General features: G+C 46.2%; 2 protein-coding genes across 2 annotated transcripts; both read right to left on the bottom strand.

Annotated features, from left to right (window-relative positions):
• Positions 1–168: 168 nt before the first annotated feature.
• LAJ45_03000 (uncharacterized protein) lies at positions 169–1,848 on the bottom strand (the record flags this gene model as incomplete). Its single annotated transcript, XM_046112590.1, has 8 exons — positions 169–579; positions 634–747; positions 824–915; positions 972–990; positions 1,073–1,094; positions 1,173–1,268; positions 1,332–1,546; positions 1,639–1,848. 8 exons carry the CDS (start codon positions 1,846–1,848, stop codon positions 169–171), a joined length of 1,179 nt encoding a protein of 392 aa, XP_045974079.1.
• A 14,345-nt stretch (positions 1,849–16,193) lies between these two features.
• On the bottom strand, positions 16,194–17,102 carry LAJ45_03001 (uncharacterized protein; the record flags this gene model as incomplete). Its single annotated transcript, XM_046112591.1, has 3 exons — positions 16,194–16,577; positions 16,652–16,908; positions 16,976–17,102. The coding sequence occupies 3 exons, from the start codon at positions 17,100–17,102 to the stop codon at positions 16,194–16,196; spliced, it is 768 nt and encodes a 255-aa protein (XP_045974080.1).
• Between the last annotated feature and the right edge of the window lie 1,658 nt (positions 17,103–18,760).

Genomic DNA, 18,760 nt, shown 5'->3' on the forward strand with positions numbered 1-18,760 from the left:
CTAGTATAAAGACGACATCCAGAATTATTGACTCAGTCAATGGTAAATTAAATATAGCCTATTGTTGTAGCTCTAATCTAATTGAAAAATAACCCAATGGCTATATGAATTCCGGATTTGATGACTTTCATGAATTCAGCCAGCTTACCCATCATCCATAAATATCGATCAAACATTCCCGCTAACAGTTGCCGAATATCCATTGTATAAATTTCCAGCCCCGTTCCTGCCTCCCAAGCCCGGGCTTCCAATACCCCTCTCAAAACTTCCTGCCTCCTGCGATGACACTTCATATGAGACCTCAGTTTTAATCATCAACGCTGGTTCTGGATCCACTATATGCTCCATTGAATCTGAAGTATTAAGGGTCGTACTACCCATTCTCAACTTCCTGTTCGCAAGCTCAATCGATCTAGGGTTTGAGGCGCCACTGGAATGGGAGTTCTCAAAGGTGCTGGGTCTACCGTTCCAGAATCGTTGCGAAAAGATCGGTCGGATCATGGGGCCATTTCCGACTAGGACTGCGACGAACGTCTCACGGCAGGCCCAGATAGCCGCGGTAGACGAATTCTTGGAGTCCTGTTCGAGGATTAGTTTATGTCTTAGTACAATTGTAAGCTTTTGGTATCGCACCGTCAAGCTGAATCCGCAGCGGAGAACTGCGGCTATCATCACGAAGATACCTGCTGAAAACATGATGACGAGGAACATTTTACGCTGTATTGGCATGCGGGTTCTAAGGAGTAACTATAGGTTTGGTTAGCCGTTTAGAGTTGGCTAGCGCGATCGTTTTCGGGGCTGGGTGCGTGGGCGGGGTACTCACTGGTAATGGTACGGAAATAATTAAGCCATCCGTGAAAAGATTTAGAATCAAAACTACGAGATAATACACTGGATTTTCTATTTGGCACATTACTAAGAAGAATCTATGATTAGCCCCGTTGAAAACAATGAACTATGAGGAGACTTACAGCCTGGATCAGGTACAACCTTTTTCCATCGTATGGGTTAGCAAATTTAACATATTGATGTGAGTCATTGGAATAAATTTTATGGCTGGTTGACTAAGTACCTGGAACGACTTGTACCAAGGTCTAAAGAGTAAAATCAGCATAAGGGTCTTACAATTTTAATTAAAGAGACTACAGAAAAAGAAAAGTCGGTTAACGAACCTACAAGTCAAGAAAAGTGTAAGTATGATAACAATCCAAGTCACCCCCACACTCACAAAACACGAGCGGATCAACCCTTGTCGGTCGAGCCCAAAGCTAAATAAACCCGATAACAGACGTCAATACAGGCCTAAAACCTGGGAATTCAGGTTTGCTAACGTTACGCGTTTGAAAAAGAACACCATGCACAGCTTCAAGATGTATATAAGACCCGTATAGGTAAACCACCCCACCATAAATGCCTTCGTCCCCATTACCCTCATTTGGACTTGATGCGGTGTGAGAGCCTCCCGTTCTACTTCCGTGAGACCAAAATTGCTTCCTCCAGCAATTCCTACGAGATGAGCCATCGTTGACTCAACAGCATATACGATCTATAGCTTAGTTAGTACCAGATACATGCATTGGGAGAGATTACTATATTGTAATTAGCTTAATAGGTGGGTTCATTTATGCATGTACTTACCAGGCCAATAAACATCAGATAGTCGTCCGGTTTTAAGCCCGCGAAGCCGACCATCTTCAACCGTGCTACCAGACGCATAAAGATTACAACTGCTCCGACCGAGAATAAGGTCCATGACTCGACAACGTAGGCCGACATTCTGTGAATATGTACGTCTGTTTGGAAGGTGCTGGCTTGTTGGTTGATTTCACCCACGCCAAAGACGTCCATCGAGGGACCTCCGGGTCTATATAAGACACATCGATAAAATTGCGATGCTCTGTATACTGATGCCGAGCTATAATATTAGATATATGAATCCGAACTACATGTGGTAGGATATGGCTGTCTGCAAGGTCCCTTATAGCTGGGCCTTTGATCCTTCTTTTCGCCCCAGAGACGGCGACCTACTGTCGTTCACGGACACTGGACCGTGTTGACGGATAAGCCAAAAGAGAGGCAGCCAAGCCCGTGAACCACAGTACCTATTCCTTGGTTCGCCCCATGTGTCTGCAGATCGTGGAGAAACCTTGAATTATCCCTTCCATGGATGAAACTTGTCAAATTCGCGACCTGGACCGTGCACCACTTAGTAGGGGAATTGTGTTCCCATTTACGGTTGATAATGACAACAGAACCAATTAAGAATTAGCAAAAGTTACCACACAAGGCTAATGATAGCTGAAAGAGGGAAGTCGCGAATTTGACAAGTTTCATCCGTGGAAGGGATAGAGTACCGTCGTTCACGGGGTATTGGCGGATACTGGGTGTTGGCGGATTGAAGCCAAAAATTGGCTTGGCCGTCTCTTTTTAGGCTTATCCGCCAACACCCAGTACCCGCCAATACCCCGTGAACAACAGTACCACCACAAGCCCCCTAGAGCCCTGAAAACCATTGGCCTGGAATCTTAAACTGCATGCCCCATTGGAAACCATCGGGCCGGCATCAAGTGGGGTCTCAGCCAGCCTTGAAAAGTGGGGTCAGGGCACTGAAGAGATCAAAAGCGGTGTACTTGCTTACCAGCATATGAACCAGAAAATGCGAGTTCGAGAGTCAAGGATTATTTGTATGGAGTGGCGCGGATCTGCCGTACAAAATAGACATTTGCATTTTCTGGTTCATATGCTTGTAAGCAAGTACAGCGAGAGGTAAAATTATTGTAGAAACACGGGTCTAAAAACAGGGTTTCTGTGGCTGGGCAAGCTAATAGGACTCCTCCCATATTTCTACCGCAAGCTGTATCTATGTGTGCACCCGGTACAACTCTGAATGATCCATGGATCAGTCAGCTTTCTTATTTAATCTTCTGGCTCGCGTATTTCCCCTGAGTTGTCTGGGGTCAAATATCGGTCCAAGCAAAGTATTGTAAGCCAAAGTAAAGCAAAAACAACGTCTCGTTTCCATCGAGACGGAAAATGTCTCCGGAAGGGAAAGATGATATAACCGCTCTACTCTATTGGTCATGAGAGTTGCGTAATGATGTATACTAACTACTACTTATAGGTGGTGCAACCGAGTAAGCTTTTACATATGGGTGATATTTCCTTCTCGGAAAAGCTCTACACCATAAAGACGTCGATGCACAGGCTGTAAATCTTCTTCCTCCCACCAGCTCGGGGAAGATCCATTATGTCATCACAAAACCAATGTACCATGTAGAGCTCTATGCTACCAGCTCGTTAATTAAAAGGTCGGTTTGCTGCAACCAAATCCCACAAAAAATCCTGGCCTTTTAATTAACGCGCGAGTACATCAATTTTGTTTGTACCCAGAATCAATGAAACTATGAGTTAAAAGAAAAAGGAAAAAAAACATCAATGTTGTTTCTTTATGCATAAAATATGCCTGCGTGAGAGCTTCCATATATATGACGAGTAGGGTGGTGTGGGTGCCGAGAACCATGTGGGCAGACTTTTGACCAATCCTTGCTTTAGGAGTTGCCCGAAGTCTATTCTCAAAACAAGTTATCGGGTCCTGCGTTCTATCTACTCGTAGTTTTTTTGCGGTTCAGGACTGGACTGGGTCTGCATATGGGTGTACTCTAAATCGTAATGCTATTGCTCAAATGTTTACACGCCACGTTTCTACAATCTACCGGTAGCAAATGGGAGCTTGGCGGAGGATGTGTAGGTGTCCTTATGCTTAGCTGCGACTTCTTTTGGCGAGGTGTAAGATTATGCGGGGGAGCGCTTCTTCTGGTATCCGGTCGGCCATCGATCTCGATAGACTCTACTCGCGTACAGCATAAAGAACCAGAAAATGCAAGTGACGAAACAGGGATTATTTGTATGGAGTGGCGCTGATCTGCCATACAAAATACACGCGAGTAGTAACTTAACGAGATCCGGTGGTGGCGGATGTTATTGTATCAAGGCATAAGGCAATTAATTCGCGAGAGCAAACAAACATCACTTACGTGAGCTCCTGTGCTACACGTGCGGATGTATTTTTTCGTTTTATTCATGCATCACGTTGTTTGGGGAAATGGCCAGTGCTAAGCGATAGTTCTGTAGCGTTTAAACTGATGATATTGTAAACCGGATTCCCTTGACTTGCTGGTTGATGATACCCTCAAGTCTTCGCAGAATCCAGCCCTATTTATACATGTTGGAACCTATGCCAAGGCCCGCTTCCTAATACTAACTGATACAACAATAAATAGAATAAGATAATGCTCCCGAAGATAACTCAGATAGAAAAGCGCCCCCCGTATAGTTCCGTCCTCCATTCTAATTCCGACACGTAACTATGAACCTTGCAATTGCCAGTCATCGGGCTGTACCATACTATTATCCTAGACCTACTTCCCTAAGTAGAACAGCCTACAGCCGTAAGCCCCGCTTCCTATTCTATTCCGGGTGAGACACCTAATAGTAAGCGTGCCGTCATAATAGTATAACACTAGTGTGGTAACACCGCGTGCCCCCACACTACCCGATACCTTTCTATGCTTGTCCTTTCGTTACCCGACCGTCCTCGCATCACAACCCGTCACTCGTATTCCTCACTGTCTTAAGTCTTTAGAACAGTGTTCCGTAGTTCCTGTAACACACGTACGGATGTAAATACATGAACAACTTTTATTATTCCCTATTCCCGCAGAACTATTTGCATACTTCAGGAATCACCAAAACGGGTCGAGACCCAATGGCTCGGGGCAGACCCCCCAAACACTGGGTTGTGGAAAACAAGCTTTGAGCAAGTCATGAATCTAAGATCGAAGGGGAAAAATGCGAAATGCTAGACGCGCGCAAGATTTTACGCTACATACTCGCGCGGCCGAGTTTCAACTTAATCACATGACTTATGAGAAGCATAAAAAACCGCATTTGTTAAATAGCGTCACGTGGGTAAGTCAAAACTCAACCGCGAGAGTAGGTCCTATCATTCACTGAACCGTGTTAACGGGTTCAACCAAAAAGAAGGCCAAGCACTCCCCATTGAATCAGAGCTCCTTGGCACTCAACGCCTAGTGAATGAGAGTATGTTCGATGTGTTGCATATTGCGGTCCGAGCGAAGAAATGTCTCCTTTGACCTGCAACCACCGTGATAGGCGAAAGCTTCTTGGGCTTGGAACATGGATTTAGCGGGGTGCATGCGATCTAGAGTACCTGTTTTAGTCCCACTAAAGCGCGCCTCTTTTATTTGCTTTTTCTGAAGTTGGCTAGACCAACAGATCACCGATACAATAATGAAAACATAGATATTGCTCATCGAATATAGCTGCCTAAATTGTTGGTTAATTACAGTCACACCTCGCTATGGCGAATGCCAAGAATCGCAAAGAGTTGGTAAGAAAATAAAAAATCCCAAGGGATCCGGGTATTGAGTTCAGGCCTATCGAGCTTGCGACTGTACGCGTTCTCATAATTGCTTCTGTGAAGTACAGAGACAGGTAATAAATGATGGAACGCCCTGAGAGTACAAACACCAAATGTTGGTGGCGTTTTACCAAAACAGGTATTGCTCTGTTCTCTCACTTATTACCTAGAGGTGGGATCCGGGAAATACCAAAATGATAGCTTGAATTGGATATTCTAAGTTTAAATGGGCTATTATTGGAGGAGGTGGCTAAGTGCAATTACTGGAGCTGGCTAACTGTGTACTGGAGATGGTAAGTATTACATGTAAAAAGATTTTTAAGTATGAGGGATTCTCAAGCAAGAGCAAGACCTCGCGGCCGCGGGGTGGGCCGCTACTAGTTAATATATATCGTAAATCCAATCCGTACGCGTGATATTGTAGTATTTTACCGCTTAAAGAGTCAACTAATCAATCTACGGAAATTAATTGGAGAATCGATCTACTACCATATTTCTGTCTAGGCTAACGCTGATGTCTTCTCCGGTTCCCATACAAAAACATTTCCTCTAAATTTGACACACCCACCCCCTACCTCCCCCGCGCCACACGCCCCGACACCCGAGTAGCAGACGACCACCCAGGTCGAGGAGAGACATCTTGAGTTTTGCCATGTTTTGTCCCCCCTCGTTCTAGCTACGTTTTATTTCGCCTCGTATCTCGAGACAAAGTGTCAAGACGTTCTGTCCCGTGCCCATTAGTGGTGACATTTTATGAGAAGAACCTCGGGGCTTAACGGGCTAGCTTGCGAGCGATCTCGTCGGGTGCATGTGTATATACAGCTACCGTGTTATAATAATAATGATAATTAAACTCCACCTGGTAGGATAAAATATCAAACTTGCAGAATCGGCTATATTTCGCTATCCAAGCTTTTTTTTTTTTTTTTTAAATCAGTGTTTCAATTATTTCTGGGTACAAGAATATCACATGGAGCCTAGGCTATGGCGTGAACAACACCCCTCCCCTACCAAACCGCCGAAGAGAACATGACGAAGGGCAAATGAAAGAGTGTACATGAAGCAGACGTTGAGAAGAGACCCTGGCATTCCTCCTACTGGCCAGCAAACTAAGAAATTCGGACGTCCCCATCTGAGGCGGTATACTTTCGTACCAGCTATGCAATTTTATGGCAGGACATATGAGAGAAGAGAAAATAAGAGAGCAGAGAGGACACTTTTAGGTGTTGGGATCACGGCGTTTTTATTGTGGCCTGTTTCTTGGGCCCGGTGTGGATGAGGGTGGTCTAGGCCCAGCTTGATGAGAGTGAGGTGAGGTCGGAGTCTGAGGATAAGTCGTAAGGTGGCGACATGGGTGGGCCCATTTGTGGGGGGTACCCGGTTTTGGTGTCCCTTATGTATGAGGAGAGGGCTGCTAGTGAGGAGGGGGGTGACCAGAGGTCATCGAGAGATTTTGCAAAGAGTATGTGGGTTGCCCTCTGGGCGCTGCGCTCAGGGCAGCGTAGGATGGCATGTTCGAGGTCTTCGTCTTCGAGGAGACATCTGGGGCATGTTGGGGGGAGGTCCTGGGTCATCCATGTTGGGTGGGCCGCTAGGTAGCTCTTATGGGCATGCATTTGACATATGCGTCCTGCGATGAAGCGGTCGAGTTTAAGGTGGGGGTGTGGCCGTGTGTTGATTGGGAATTTATAGTAGTGTGGGAGGGGGTTATTCCTCCAGGTTTGCAGGGTGTCTCTTTTAATAGAGAGCGCCAGACCCGGGTGGATGGTATTGGGGTTCTGGGAGAAGATGGGAGAGTTGGTGAGCAGAGTGTGGCAGAGGTCGTCTATGGGGAGGCGGGCTATCCCTTTCCTGGCCGAGTTCCAGTTGATGGGTGGGTTTGGGCGGCCTCTTAGTAGATGTCGGTGAGAGGTCTCTCTGTAGGTGGAGAGGGTGTGGAATAAGTCTGGGGTGCACGTAGTGACTGGGTTATATGCGGGGGATGCTACTTAGATTCTTGCGGCATATCTGATGCGTAGGGAGGGGATGTAGAGGGCGAGTGGTGGGAACGATGTTTCGGCTTGTAGTATGGAGAGGGGGGTTGATCTGAAGCAGTTGGTGACCCACCTGAGGACTGAATGCCAGGTGGTCTCGAGCCTCTTGAGTGTTCGTGCTGTGGGGACGAGGATGGAGGCGCCGTATGTGAGTATGGGGAGAATTGCCATGACTGTTAGTCGTCGGCAGTTGAGGGGAGTGAGACTTTTGCCGGCTGAGGCAAAACCTCTTATGATGGCAAAGGATGCTTGCGCTGAGGCCCATCTTTTGGAGAAGTGGTTGAAGGTGTTGAGGTTATCGGTGAGCTGGAGGCCCAGCCAGCGGATTTCTCTTTTAGGGTTGAGGGGGGTCGGGTTGAGAGAAATGGGGAGTGTGGAGGGTACGCTTCTGTCGGCGCTGGTACGCCAGTGGATGAGGTCTGTCTTGGGGAGGGAGAAGTGAATGTTGCGTGGTGTGCCTGTATCTGTTGCTCTGAGGAAGACACTTTCTAGCAGGGCGATGTTCTGTTGGTGGGATGGGGAGGCGACTGTAAAGGCAAAGTCGTCAACATATGAAATGATGATGCCGGGGTCCGGGTCTATATGTAGTGGTGCTACGTATATGCAGAATAGTAGTGGTGAGATGGGGGAGCCCTGAGGTACTCCAACGGCTACTGGTAGGGAAGCTTGTGGGCCGTCTGGGAAGAGGATGGTGCATTTGCAGTCCGATAGGAACGAGAGGACCCATTGGACCATGCACGGGGGGGTGTTTTTCGCTATCCAAGCTATTGGGTAAGTTATCATAGCTAGAAATCTCCCTATGTAGATAGTTAACGTCTAAAGCCTATTCCTATGGAATAAGGTATGTATATCTCTCAATAAGAATCTCGTCGAGATGGTATATCTAGATAGTACCCAATATTTCGGATATTAAACCTTCCTGAAAGTATTCAGAGATCCGGTACAGAGAGAAAAACAGTATCCTGCTGTCGGTGGGGATACCGTTGGCACACTAGGGCAATACTGAGCAGGTTAGAGCACTCGCACATCTGGAAAAAAGCATGCTATTGCTGGACAACAACACCTGCGGTGATTTTGTATGAGGATAGGTTATGAAACGACTATAACTCATTTATATCTTCTGTGGTTGTGTGATTAGAGTAGAGGGCAACATACATGTATGTCCTAGCTGTCTTGTACTAGCCTTGTACTAGTGTACTAGGTAGCCTTCCTGAGATCGGCTGCTAACTATTCTATGTACAACGGCGGGTAATAAGTGATGGAACAGAGCAATACCTGTTTTGGTAAAACGCCACCAACATTTGGTGTTTGTACTCTCAGGGTGTTCCATCACTTATTACCTGTCGCTGTACTTCCTCCTCTTACTTTCTAGTTGCAAGTCTTCTCATCCCCAGGGTATATAGTTCTCATTCCCGGTGCATGTATTTTCCCACTTCCTGCATAATTGATCCCCTCATACTGAGTTAATACTGGGCATGCCAGTGTCATGTTAGCAGCCCGCTCACAATTTTTGATGGGCTGGTTGCTATGCAGGGTTAGGGCTCTTCGCATGTACATCAGACAATAACGCGTTGGACCGGGAACCCTGTCAGACGCAGGGGCCGGTCGTCACGACCAATAGTTAGAAATTGAGAAGAAGAAAGTTTGCAACGTGAAAATTCTTTAAAGTATGGTGCGCCTATGCTTAAAGGTAGCGGATCGCGACGAAATTTCAAAAGCCTAAGGCTTTGCAACGAAAATAGTAAAGAAAAAGCAGAAAAATAGAATTCTAGTTCAAGAGATGGAGTTTAGTTCTATTTTTGTAGATTTTTGATATCTGTTTGGGTTGTAAAGCCTTAGGGATTTGAAATTGTGTATTTTTGTATGTAAAATGCGCCAAGACTGAACAAAGTGGAATATTATTATACCCATTTATACCCCCAGAAAGCAAACCTGACTGATTGATGGCAGAATGGCTAGAAATGGGCCCTCTTATTGGCCCATGAGGCCCTATTGCAGCCACAATTGTTCCACTTCCGTATGCCACCATATTACTTTGAAGAGTGTGCGCACCATATTTGTAATAGGGTGATGAATATAAGAGAGGACATCATGATTTTCCTAAGCAACCGACAACCTCCTCTCAATGCCGCCAATACTTGACAAGAGCAGGGGATCCTCTTTAATAAAGACTTTTCTTTGGCTTCTTTTGCCAAGAATTGTCTCTTCGATCCTTTTTCTTCTATGATTCAGGTCATGTGAAAACAAAAGAGATTTTCACATGATGCGCCCGGTTAGCCATCGTCAACCACACTCAAGGGCCTACTCTTCACTGAATAGGTCCACCTCCTGCCTTGGATATCGAGCTTGACGGTTACATTTCAAAGACCATCAGTACCTCACTGCTGCCAAACCCTCCTTTCAATAATTTGAAAGACAGTCGAAACACGATCACCACTCACCCAAAGTCCCCTATGTAGGCAACCGGCATCATGCCATCGTTAGTTTTTCCTTATTTTGTATTTCTTTTGTGTTATCCGGAAATTTTTTCACTTTTTCTTAGGCAGGGGTTTCCTTAGTCGTCAACCTTGTAAGAGGAGTGTGGTTGGTAGCATACCATAGCTACTATAACTGGTGGAACTGGCATTGGGGATAGGTCTTTATGCCATAGGCTATGCCTGCATGCAGTAATTGTACCTAGAATCAATTTATATGATTTAAAAAAAAAAAAGAATATAAGAGAGGAGGTGGGTGAGGTAGGAGCTTGAGAGGTGAGCAGCGGGTGCGAGTGAGTTATACCAATACCTAGCGACAGCTACAGCTATCCGATCTTTATTTATTTCAGAATGCCTTCTGTTAGAACTCATAAACCAAATTCTATTCCTATCCCGTATGACACAGAATCTTTGATTCAACACACAATTGCTTCCAATAAGGAAGGCCGGTCAACCTCCTTGAGACAGACGACATCTGAGCATAGTGTATGCAGGGAAGCTGTTAGGGCGAGGTTTAATGGAGTAACAGAAAAGAAGCGAGCGCACGCATCACAGCAGCTTCTAACTCCTACGGAGGAGGAGATACTTGTGATATGGTGTCTTCAATATCTTGCTTGAGGATACCCTTTGAGGGTGGATATGCTTGCCTCGATGGCAGATTCGATTAGTAGGAAAAGAGATGACATAGACCTGAGTTTGTTACCAAAAATGGGGCAGAATTGGTACAAAAGATTTATTGGAAGACATCCGGACCTGAGTTTGATTTACAGCCGTAAATTAGATCAGTCAAGGGCGATGAACAATAATCCAAAGATTCTTTGGGAATTCTTTGAGCTTTTAAAAAGTGTTGTTGAAAAATACAATATTACTAGCGATCGGACCTTCAATATGAACGAAAAAGGCTTCCTACTCAGTTATGCGCAATCTGCCAAAGTTATCGTACACTCCTCAAAGAAGTCCTACGATTCGTTACTCAAGACGGAAACTGGGAATTGGTGACTGCTTTAGAGGGCGTGAGCGCTGCTGGATTTGTGTGTCCCCCTCTTATTATATATAAGGGTGTACATCATCAAGTTGGTTGGCATTCCGACAGTGATAAGGTTCCTAAAGATTGGTTATTCGCGACTTCTCCTAAGAGTTGGACAGATAGTGAGTTGGGTCGGGTCTGGCTGGAGCGTTGTTTTGATATTCCTACACGACATCTTCTTACGTCACCATTACAATACCGGCTTTTGATTTTGGATTGTCACGAATCTCATGTTCAGTGGGGATTCATCGAGTATTGTTTGAAGAACAGAATAATTGCTGTTTACCACCGCATTCGACACATCTTTTGCAACCTTTAGATATCGGCCTATTTTCACCATTTAATTACTACTACGGGAAAGAGGTTGATGACAGAGTTCGAATGGGTATTACAGGTATCGGAAAACCTTTTTTTACAGCTCTATCATGCAGCGAGGTTGAAAACATTAGTGCAAAGATCAATCAAGAACTCCTTTGTTGAGTGCGGGATCGTGCCGTTATGTCCTTCAAAAGTACTCAATAAACTTCCAAATTTCGAAGAAAAAACACCGCCTCCGGAATCTCCTACCACTCTCGCAAAACCCACAACACTTCCTACAACTCACAGGAAACCAAAAGATTTGGAATCGCAACTGAAATCCATATTGGATGACCCGGTGATACATGAGCTATCAGATTCTATTTGGAGCGCATTAGAAAGATTGCTAAATTTGCAGAGATGGAGTATACATCGAAGCCAGTCTTAATCGATGTGAATACACAACTCAGGAATGCAAATAAGTAGAAGTATACCTAGGATCAAAGAATCTTGTCAAGAACTAGAGTACTGACAGCGGAGGAAGCTCAAGAGCTCAAGTGTAAAGCAGAGCAGAAGATTAGCAAGCCACCCGCCAAAAGAAGAAAACCAAACTCAGTCCCATCAAAACCAGGAACTCCTACCAGGTCTGCAGACATGCAGTACAATTCTCCTCCTTCAATCCTATCACCCGCTATCCCTCAAGCGTCTTAAAGTAGTATGACACCGAGTTCCTTCTACCCAACTCCTACAAGTCACATTAGCGGATCCCAAACACCAAAGAGCAATCTGAATCAAAGCCCCTACCTTCAGTTACCTTCATCATTCCTACTCTTAATCAAAGATCAGAAGCCCTTGAAGTGCCGAAAAATGTGCTTCCGCTACCTCCTGGCGTAAGAGTTTCCGCAAGCAACCCCAACATCATACTCTACCCGCCAATCTTTCCTAACCTAAGCCCATCCGCACATTCATCCAACCGGGCAGGTACTGTATCATCTACCAATGTGTCCGCGCCGAGAAATGCGTCCACGCCGAGCGAAATCTCTAGGAGCGATTCCGTTGAAGGTAGCGGAGCTGGATCTGCCAGCAGGTCACACTCAATTGCCCTATCAATATCTCAATTAGTAACTAGATAAACTATTAAATAAGGGAGCGGAGTCTTGTAAATGCTTTTCTATAAATCCCATTGTAGAATAAAGAATATATCATGATTTAGTTGTCGCTGGGTTGAGGTTCGTTGATGTTGATGGAGTGGCGACCAGCTTCTGGTTAATCCAGTATATATATCTGGGTCTGTAAGCGCCTGAGGTTAGAACAGAAAACTTAAAACTTTGGCACTAGCTAGGATAGGTGGTATAATATTCTAGGTAAAATACGAGTACTGGTAAACATCGGAGACATGTCTGACGGTAATCCCGTTCCCAGACCCGTATGTGGTAGGGTTCAGGGTCAGCTACCGGGTCAGGGTCATAAAGTTACTAACGGGTACGGTCATAAACCGTCTCCCACGCACCACAGTTCCTTACCGACTAATACCGTTTAGTATTTAAGTGTTTTTCTGTGTTTAGAAGCAAAGCAAGTATATAAGGTTGTACACGAACACCACACGCAACTATCGCTTTTTATCACGTGGTTGACTATTTTCTATACCAGTACGGTGATCCGGTGTGCTTACCCAAGAGCACTTTCACTAACGTCCATTAATCAAATATTAGTTCTCAACATTCTATGCAAAAAAAAAAGGAGAAAGAAAAAAAAAAGACGGAATTCTATACCACAAACCTCGCGGGGGTGATTGATAGACCCTATCTCCTACCAAAAACCGTGGTTTCTAGATCGAACACTCGGATTCTCTAGCGAACACTCCGGGTGCTATTCCAGAATTTAATGTGGTCGACTAGACGAATTGGATATAAGATATTGATAGCCCTCTAGACGACCTAGCTCGCTAATGATGTGGAGAAGTGCAGTCCATTTTGCTTAGCAGCAATATACCCTGCCGTAATCCAAGATCTCAAAGTCCCGGCCTTTATCTTGCGCCACCTCACATTGTACATTGCTGGACTAATAGATAAATAACCGGGAAAACTCGGTGGGATTTTTATAGAAACCGGGTGATATCCTATGACGAGTTTTCTCTCTCTACGCGTTTTCTCAGCACTATAGACGCGCTCGCCCTTCTGGAAACTAAAATGCTCTATATATGCACGATTGTCAATGGTTGGAATACCCATCTACGGACGTCTATCGACAGGGTGCGTCCATGGCTCGTTCAGAGCATGGCCATGGCTAACTGTGCGAAGAGTTGCTTGGTGTATAAAGACCAGCCGCCCCGGTCCCTGCCCAGTTGTGTTGGAGATGCTAAGGGGACGGGAATCACTTGTCGGTTTGGATGTGGTGTGAAGATAGGTGGTGCTTGGATCGATTGGGTTTTGAGTTTTCAGGTTGGTGTTCGAATTTGGATTGTAGCTGTTAGCGAGTGACAGTATGTGCTCAGAGAGCCATAGGTGGAAGAGAAAGGGTTATATATATGTACATTACTGCTTACTCTCTCGTCTTTCTACCGTAATTCATAGTTATCCTCACATGTGAAGTTGTGGACGAGTGACAGTCTATGCTCTAAGTTGTTAGTGAGTGATATCACGTGGTCAATGCGGTTGGCCAATTGATTACTCATCAACTAAGAGTAAGGCATAGCCGAGTGACAGTTTGTGCTTGGAGGCGTTGGCGAGTGACAATCTGTGCTCGGAGAGCTATGAGATTGGGTGGCAGGCATACTTAGTATCCGTGTTCCGGTTGGTGGTGGGGAAGGAAAGGGATCTAAGGGGGAGGTAGAAATGAGTAGACAAAGACAGAAGCCAGCGAGCTGAGACCACTGTGTCCTTATGACCTGACCTCGTCCGGGCTACCACTTGTCCTCCTCTTGTTACACAAGGTCGACACAGCGTGGAAAGGGCAGGGTAAGAGGATATACTCTAGGCACATGCCTTCACTCGTTAATTAAGGTTCGGGAGTCGCGGCAGCGGAATCTCCACACAGAATTCCGACCTTTTAATTAGCGCGTGAGTGGTTCCAGGGTTTTTTCTCTTTTTTTCTTTTTTTCTTTTTTTCTTTTTTTTGGGGGGGGGGGGTTGGCACCGTACGCTTATTCGTAGTCTCGTCACCAGACACTGCAGTTTTTTCTAGTTTTGGGTATGTTTTGACATGGTTGAGTATTTGTATTCAATAGGGGGGTGGGGACTGGCGAAATAACATTCCGGGAAATAATCCGAAAAACCCGGATGTGACCGCCTGGGGTTTCGTCCTGGAGCATTTGGCCCAGTAAATTGGGTTTGGACATATCGATTAGGCCAGAAACGGGATGGTGCAAACATTTTGGGTAATCAAACGAAACCGAAACTGGTGTGTAATACATAGGTAGTCAAAAAAAAAAAAAAAAAGACGAGAAAGAAAACAGCTAGTAGCTACCTGGTACCAAGAAGCGGTACAGATCTATGAGCGAGACTGGTCGATTTATCCTTTTAATCTAATATATCACTTCGCTTCATTCGCCTAGTATAATCTTTTGTTACCCGCTCATATCTATAAAAGTGCAATCCGTCGTTTTGGGGTAGCTCCGCACCAAAATCTAACCTCCTCTTCTCTTCAGCCTCCGGACGGACGAACACTATAGTAATAATATTTAGGGAAATAAAATAATATCTTCGACACAAGGTATAATTAGTTCTTACCAAGGAACGCTAACAAATGGAGATGGCTGGAATTGATAAGACCGGGATTTTTACGTTCACAATATAAAATGTATGGGGCTGATTAATACGAATGCTATGATTACTGACCGATATCGCTCCAAAAGCAGTGAAGCTTATTGCTTTCTTTTAGAGATTGGATTGCGCGAGTTGCACGGCAGTGGGACATATACCCACATGCACACGCACCCCTCATTCCTTCCACACAAACACGTACTATCATTCACGGTGTGATGACATGACGGAGACTAAGTGTCGACACACAAGCCAAAAGCGAGATAGCAAAGCCCAGTTATGCCTTTATCATTGGTAAAAAAACAAATGTCCTCTATTATCGGTCCAGGGGTATCTGCCCGTCAATATCCAATGTCTGTAAACCTAGTGAACGACTGTACCCGCAATATTTCACATATATCCAAGCTTTTGTGGCGCGTTCCCTCACCAAAAACATCAAAAACTATAAAATTCGTAGGGAGATTTGGGTTTAAAACTCAACCGGAGTATCTTTCTGTTGGAAACGGTTGTTAAATGCCGCTTTCCAAGTATAAATTATCCTCGGGACGTTTGATTTAAACAGTGCGCAATTTTCTATAAACAAAATTCATCGGTCTATATATGGGATACCAAGTGTTGCTCATTTTCACCTACCTGTCCGCGCTGCAATCAATCTAGTATGTACAAGGCTCTGGGATTGAGTGAACGGATCCACACCAGTCAACATCCCATTTAGTTCACCCACTTAATGCCAGAGCCTTGTACATATACCGTCCAAAACTTGAAGGGGGGGGGGTTATTTCACCATAAGGTGATTGGTTGAACGGCACCTTGATATCACGGGACTATGTGCGCACGCGGCGCGGGATCGATCGATCAAGGGAAGGAATGAGCTAGCCAGATGAGCAGTCACATTGAGCTTCTCCCGCGGAACACGCCACGGACAGCAAACGGCTGTTGGGCCCTCCTCCGATGCTTTATTTTGTAGGGTGTACGGGCGGGTATTGGGGCGCGTTTCTTTCAACTTGCGAAACTTGTGTTTGATGATATGAGGTTAGATTAGATTAACAATACATTTTCGACGCCATCCAATAAACCGTCCTCCGACCTCCCCAGCGCACACCAACCAGTACTGTGGGTTCCACCCTCCCGCGCACAGCACAGAGCGGCCAAATCAGCGCCTCACCCCCTTGCCTGCCCCCCATCCACCAACCCGGCCCTCCTCGCCACCTCCCCCACCACCCTCCCCGCCTCCCTCTCCCTCCACCTTCGTTCCCGTCTCCTCCCCCCCCTCCCCATCGCCCACATGACATTCCCCCACGCAGCCCTCGAATACCGATACCCCGGCGCCGCCATCCACCTCCCAAGCCGATGCTCTTCCCGCTCCGCATCCGTCCACGCCTTCCTCTCCGCCCTCCTCCCTGCTTTCCACGCCTGCCGCCCGCGCTGCCGCGCCTCCCGCTCTATATCCGTCAGCGGCGCTGGCACGCTCGCACGCCACAGCGCAATCTCTCCGTGACGGCGGGCGATCCACTCTTGCGCCGCGATGCGGTCAGAGCCCAGCCCCTGACCCAAGTTAGTTAGCTGGGTAACCACCAAGATGCGGGGGAGGGGGGAAAGAGGGGGGGGGGGGTACATACCTTTGCGCGATAACTCTTCAACAGCTCCTCCGCGCGCCTGCGCTGCGCCGGCTCCTGGGTGCATGTGAGCGCAGTGAGAGACTTGAGGTAGGTGGAGAGGATGCGCTGCGGGTGGTGGGTTATAGGGTGTGTGTGGGCGAGGAAGGCGGTAAGGCTCCAGTCGTGCGGGTGCGGATGGTCTGTGAAGAAGGGGTGGGGGTACTTTGGCGGGAGGGCGGGGTGGGGGAGGACATGGCGGAGGGGGGGTGGGGTGGGGTCTGTCGGGGGGGTTAGCTGTGAGGGATAGAAGGGGGGAGGGGAGCTTGCGGTTTGAGGGCGATGGACATGCAGTTGTGGGTGAGGGGCTATCGCTGCCTGAGCCTGAGGAGGGGAGGGAGCTGGCTGGGTGAAGTATCGTGTTGAGGGCTTGGAGGGGAGGCGGGGCGCTATTTAAGCATAAGCGGAACAACATTCGCGCCCCACTGCCGAGAGGGTCCGAGGAGTCGTTGGAGCTTCATGGCGATAATCCGAGCTGAGGACGTGAGGTTGTAGTGAGGTAAGGTAAGGTGAGGTGAGGTGAGGTGAGGTCGTTTGTCGTTGTCGTTTGTCAAAGTGCCAAGTCTCGCTAATGATAATATTACTGCATGCCAAGAAGCGGCTGAATATAGAGTAATATTACTGATCTACTAATAATATGTACGCACAGAGGATCGCGCGCGCGCGGCCAACCAGGGATTGGACGCGTTTGGTGCGTATATTTATTTACCAACATCCCTTTGTCAGTTTTCAGCACCTGCGGTTTTGTGTGGCAGAATATCTATTGGGGAAGTAATCTGCATGCGCAGTTAACACACTGAATATTTATCGTATGTTCGCTATCCATTTAGGACCAATCTTAAGCCCAAGAATGTTAGGGCGCCGTTGATCGCCCTTTAGCAAAGAGTCCGGTAGGGCGTGAAAAACTACCCACCAGACGAAGGGATGTCCTCTCCGAGTGTGTACTTATCTAGGAAATTTCACGATGCAAGTCGATTTGGGTGAGGATAAAATAAAAACTGGGGACATAGAAGTGTAGTGTCAACCGCTACCCTGCTAGGGAAGTGTTCTATGAGTTGTACTGCTATCGCTATATTGCATGCTAGAGAGGTCGAGGTAAGCATATCAAGATTAATGGGCCAAAAACAGATCTATCACCTATCACAAAAACGCCAAAAAGATATCTTAATAGAGCGATTTGGCCAACGACTTCTGAACCTAAATATTTAGTTCTTGGCGATAATTTTTGGTGTGAAAGTCCCGCCAAGACCTCAAATTTGAGCTCGGGATTTGAAATTGAAAGACGGGGATTGGCCAAATCGCTCTAATCAACAAAAAGGAAACCTCAATCATCCAACATAACCTTTTTTTCTTTCTTTTTTTTCCAGCTGGCTCACCACCCCCCCTCCCCCCTTTTGAATACCGCAGTATCGACGTTCTAGAAAGAAAAAGAAAAACATCCAAAACTTGGCTAATTAAAACCCTATATTCCATATTGCCTACCGCCATAACTCGAAAAATTGGCTAGATCAGAATTACTTGTATGGGATACTTCTGATGTAGATCGATGCCATCCAACCAATTATTCAAGCGGTAGTCCCTGGACGGAGATAGCCAATTTTTCGAGTTTTGGCGGTACTTATACCAAGTTGATAGCATAACTATTACCATGAAAGAAATCGATTAGAGCCAACCATGCCCTCTAACTCTACATATAGCAGAATCTAAATTAAAACCACGAGTCCATGTACCAGATGACTCTGATAATCTCGAGGACTTGCGGTACTTGGTCTGGTACCCATTTTACCCCTCTTGTATGCATGTACAGCGACCGGAATGATCTATGGAAAAACAGGGGGGGGTGAAATTGTATGGCGAAATATCTGTGCACCATATAACTGTTTTTTCTATAGATCATTCCTATCGCTGTATACGCACGTGTGTAGTCTCCCAACAAACCCGCAAAGCATGATATGCTTGTAGGCATCGGAGCCGGAATTATGATATCGGTAGTGAAGATAAATCCTAACCCCCCGACACGCAATCGTAGACTTGACGGATAGGGGCTGGAAGTATGAGAATCATGAGCCAACC

The sequence above is a fragment of the Morchella importuna genome (genome assembly GCF_003444635.1).
Source record: "Morchella importuna strain M04M26 chromosome Unknown Morimp01GS006, whole genome shotgun sequence".
NCBI classification, from domain to species: domain Eukaryota; kingdom Fungi; phylum Ascomycota; class Pezizomycetes; order Pezizales; family Morchellaceae; genus Morchella; species Morchella importuna.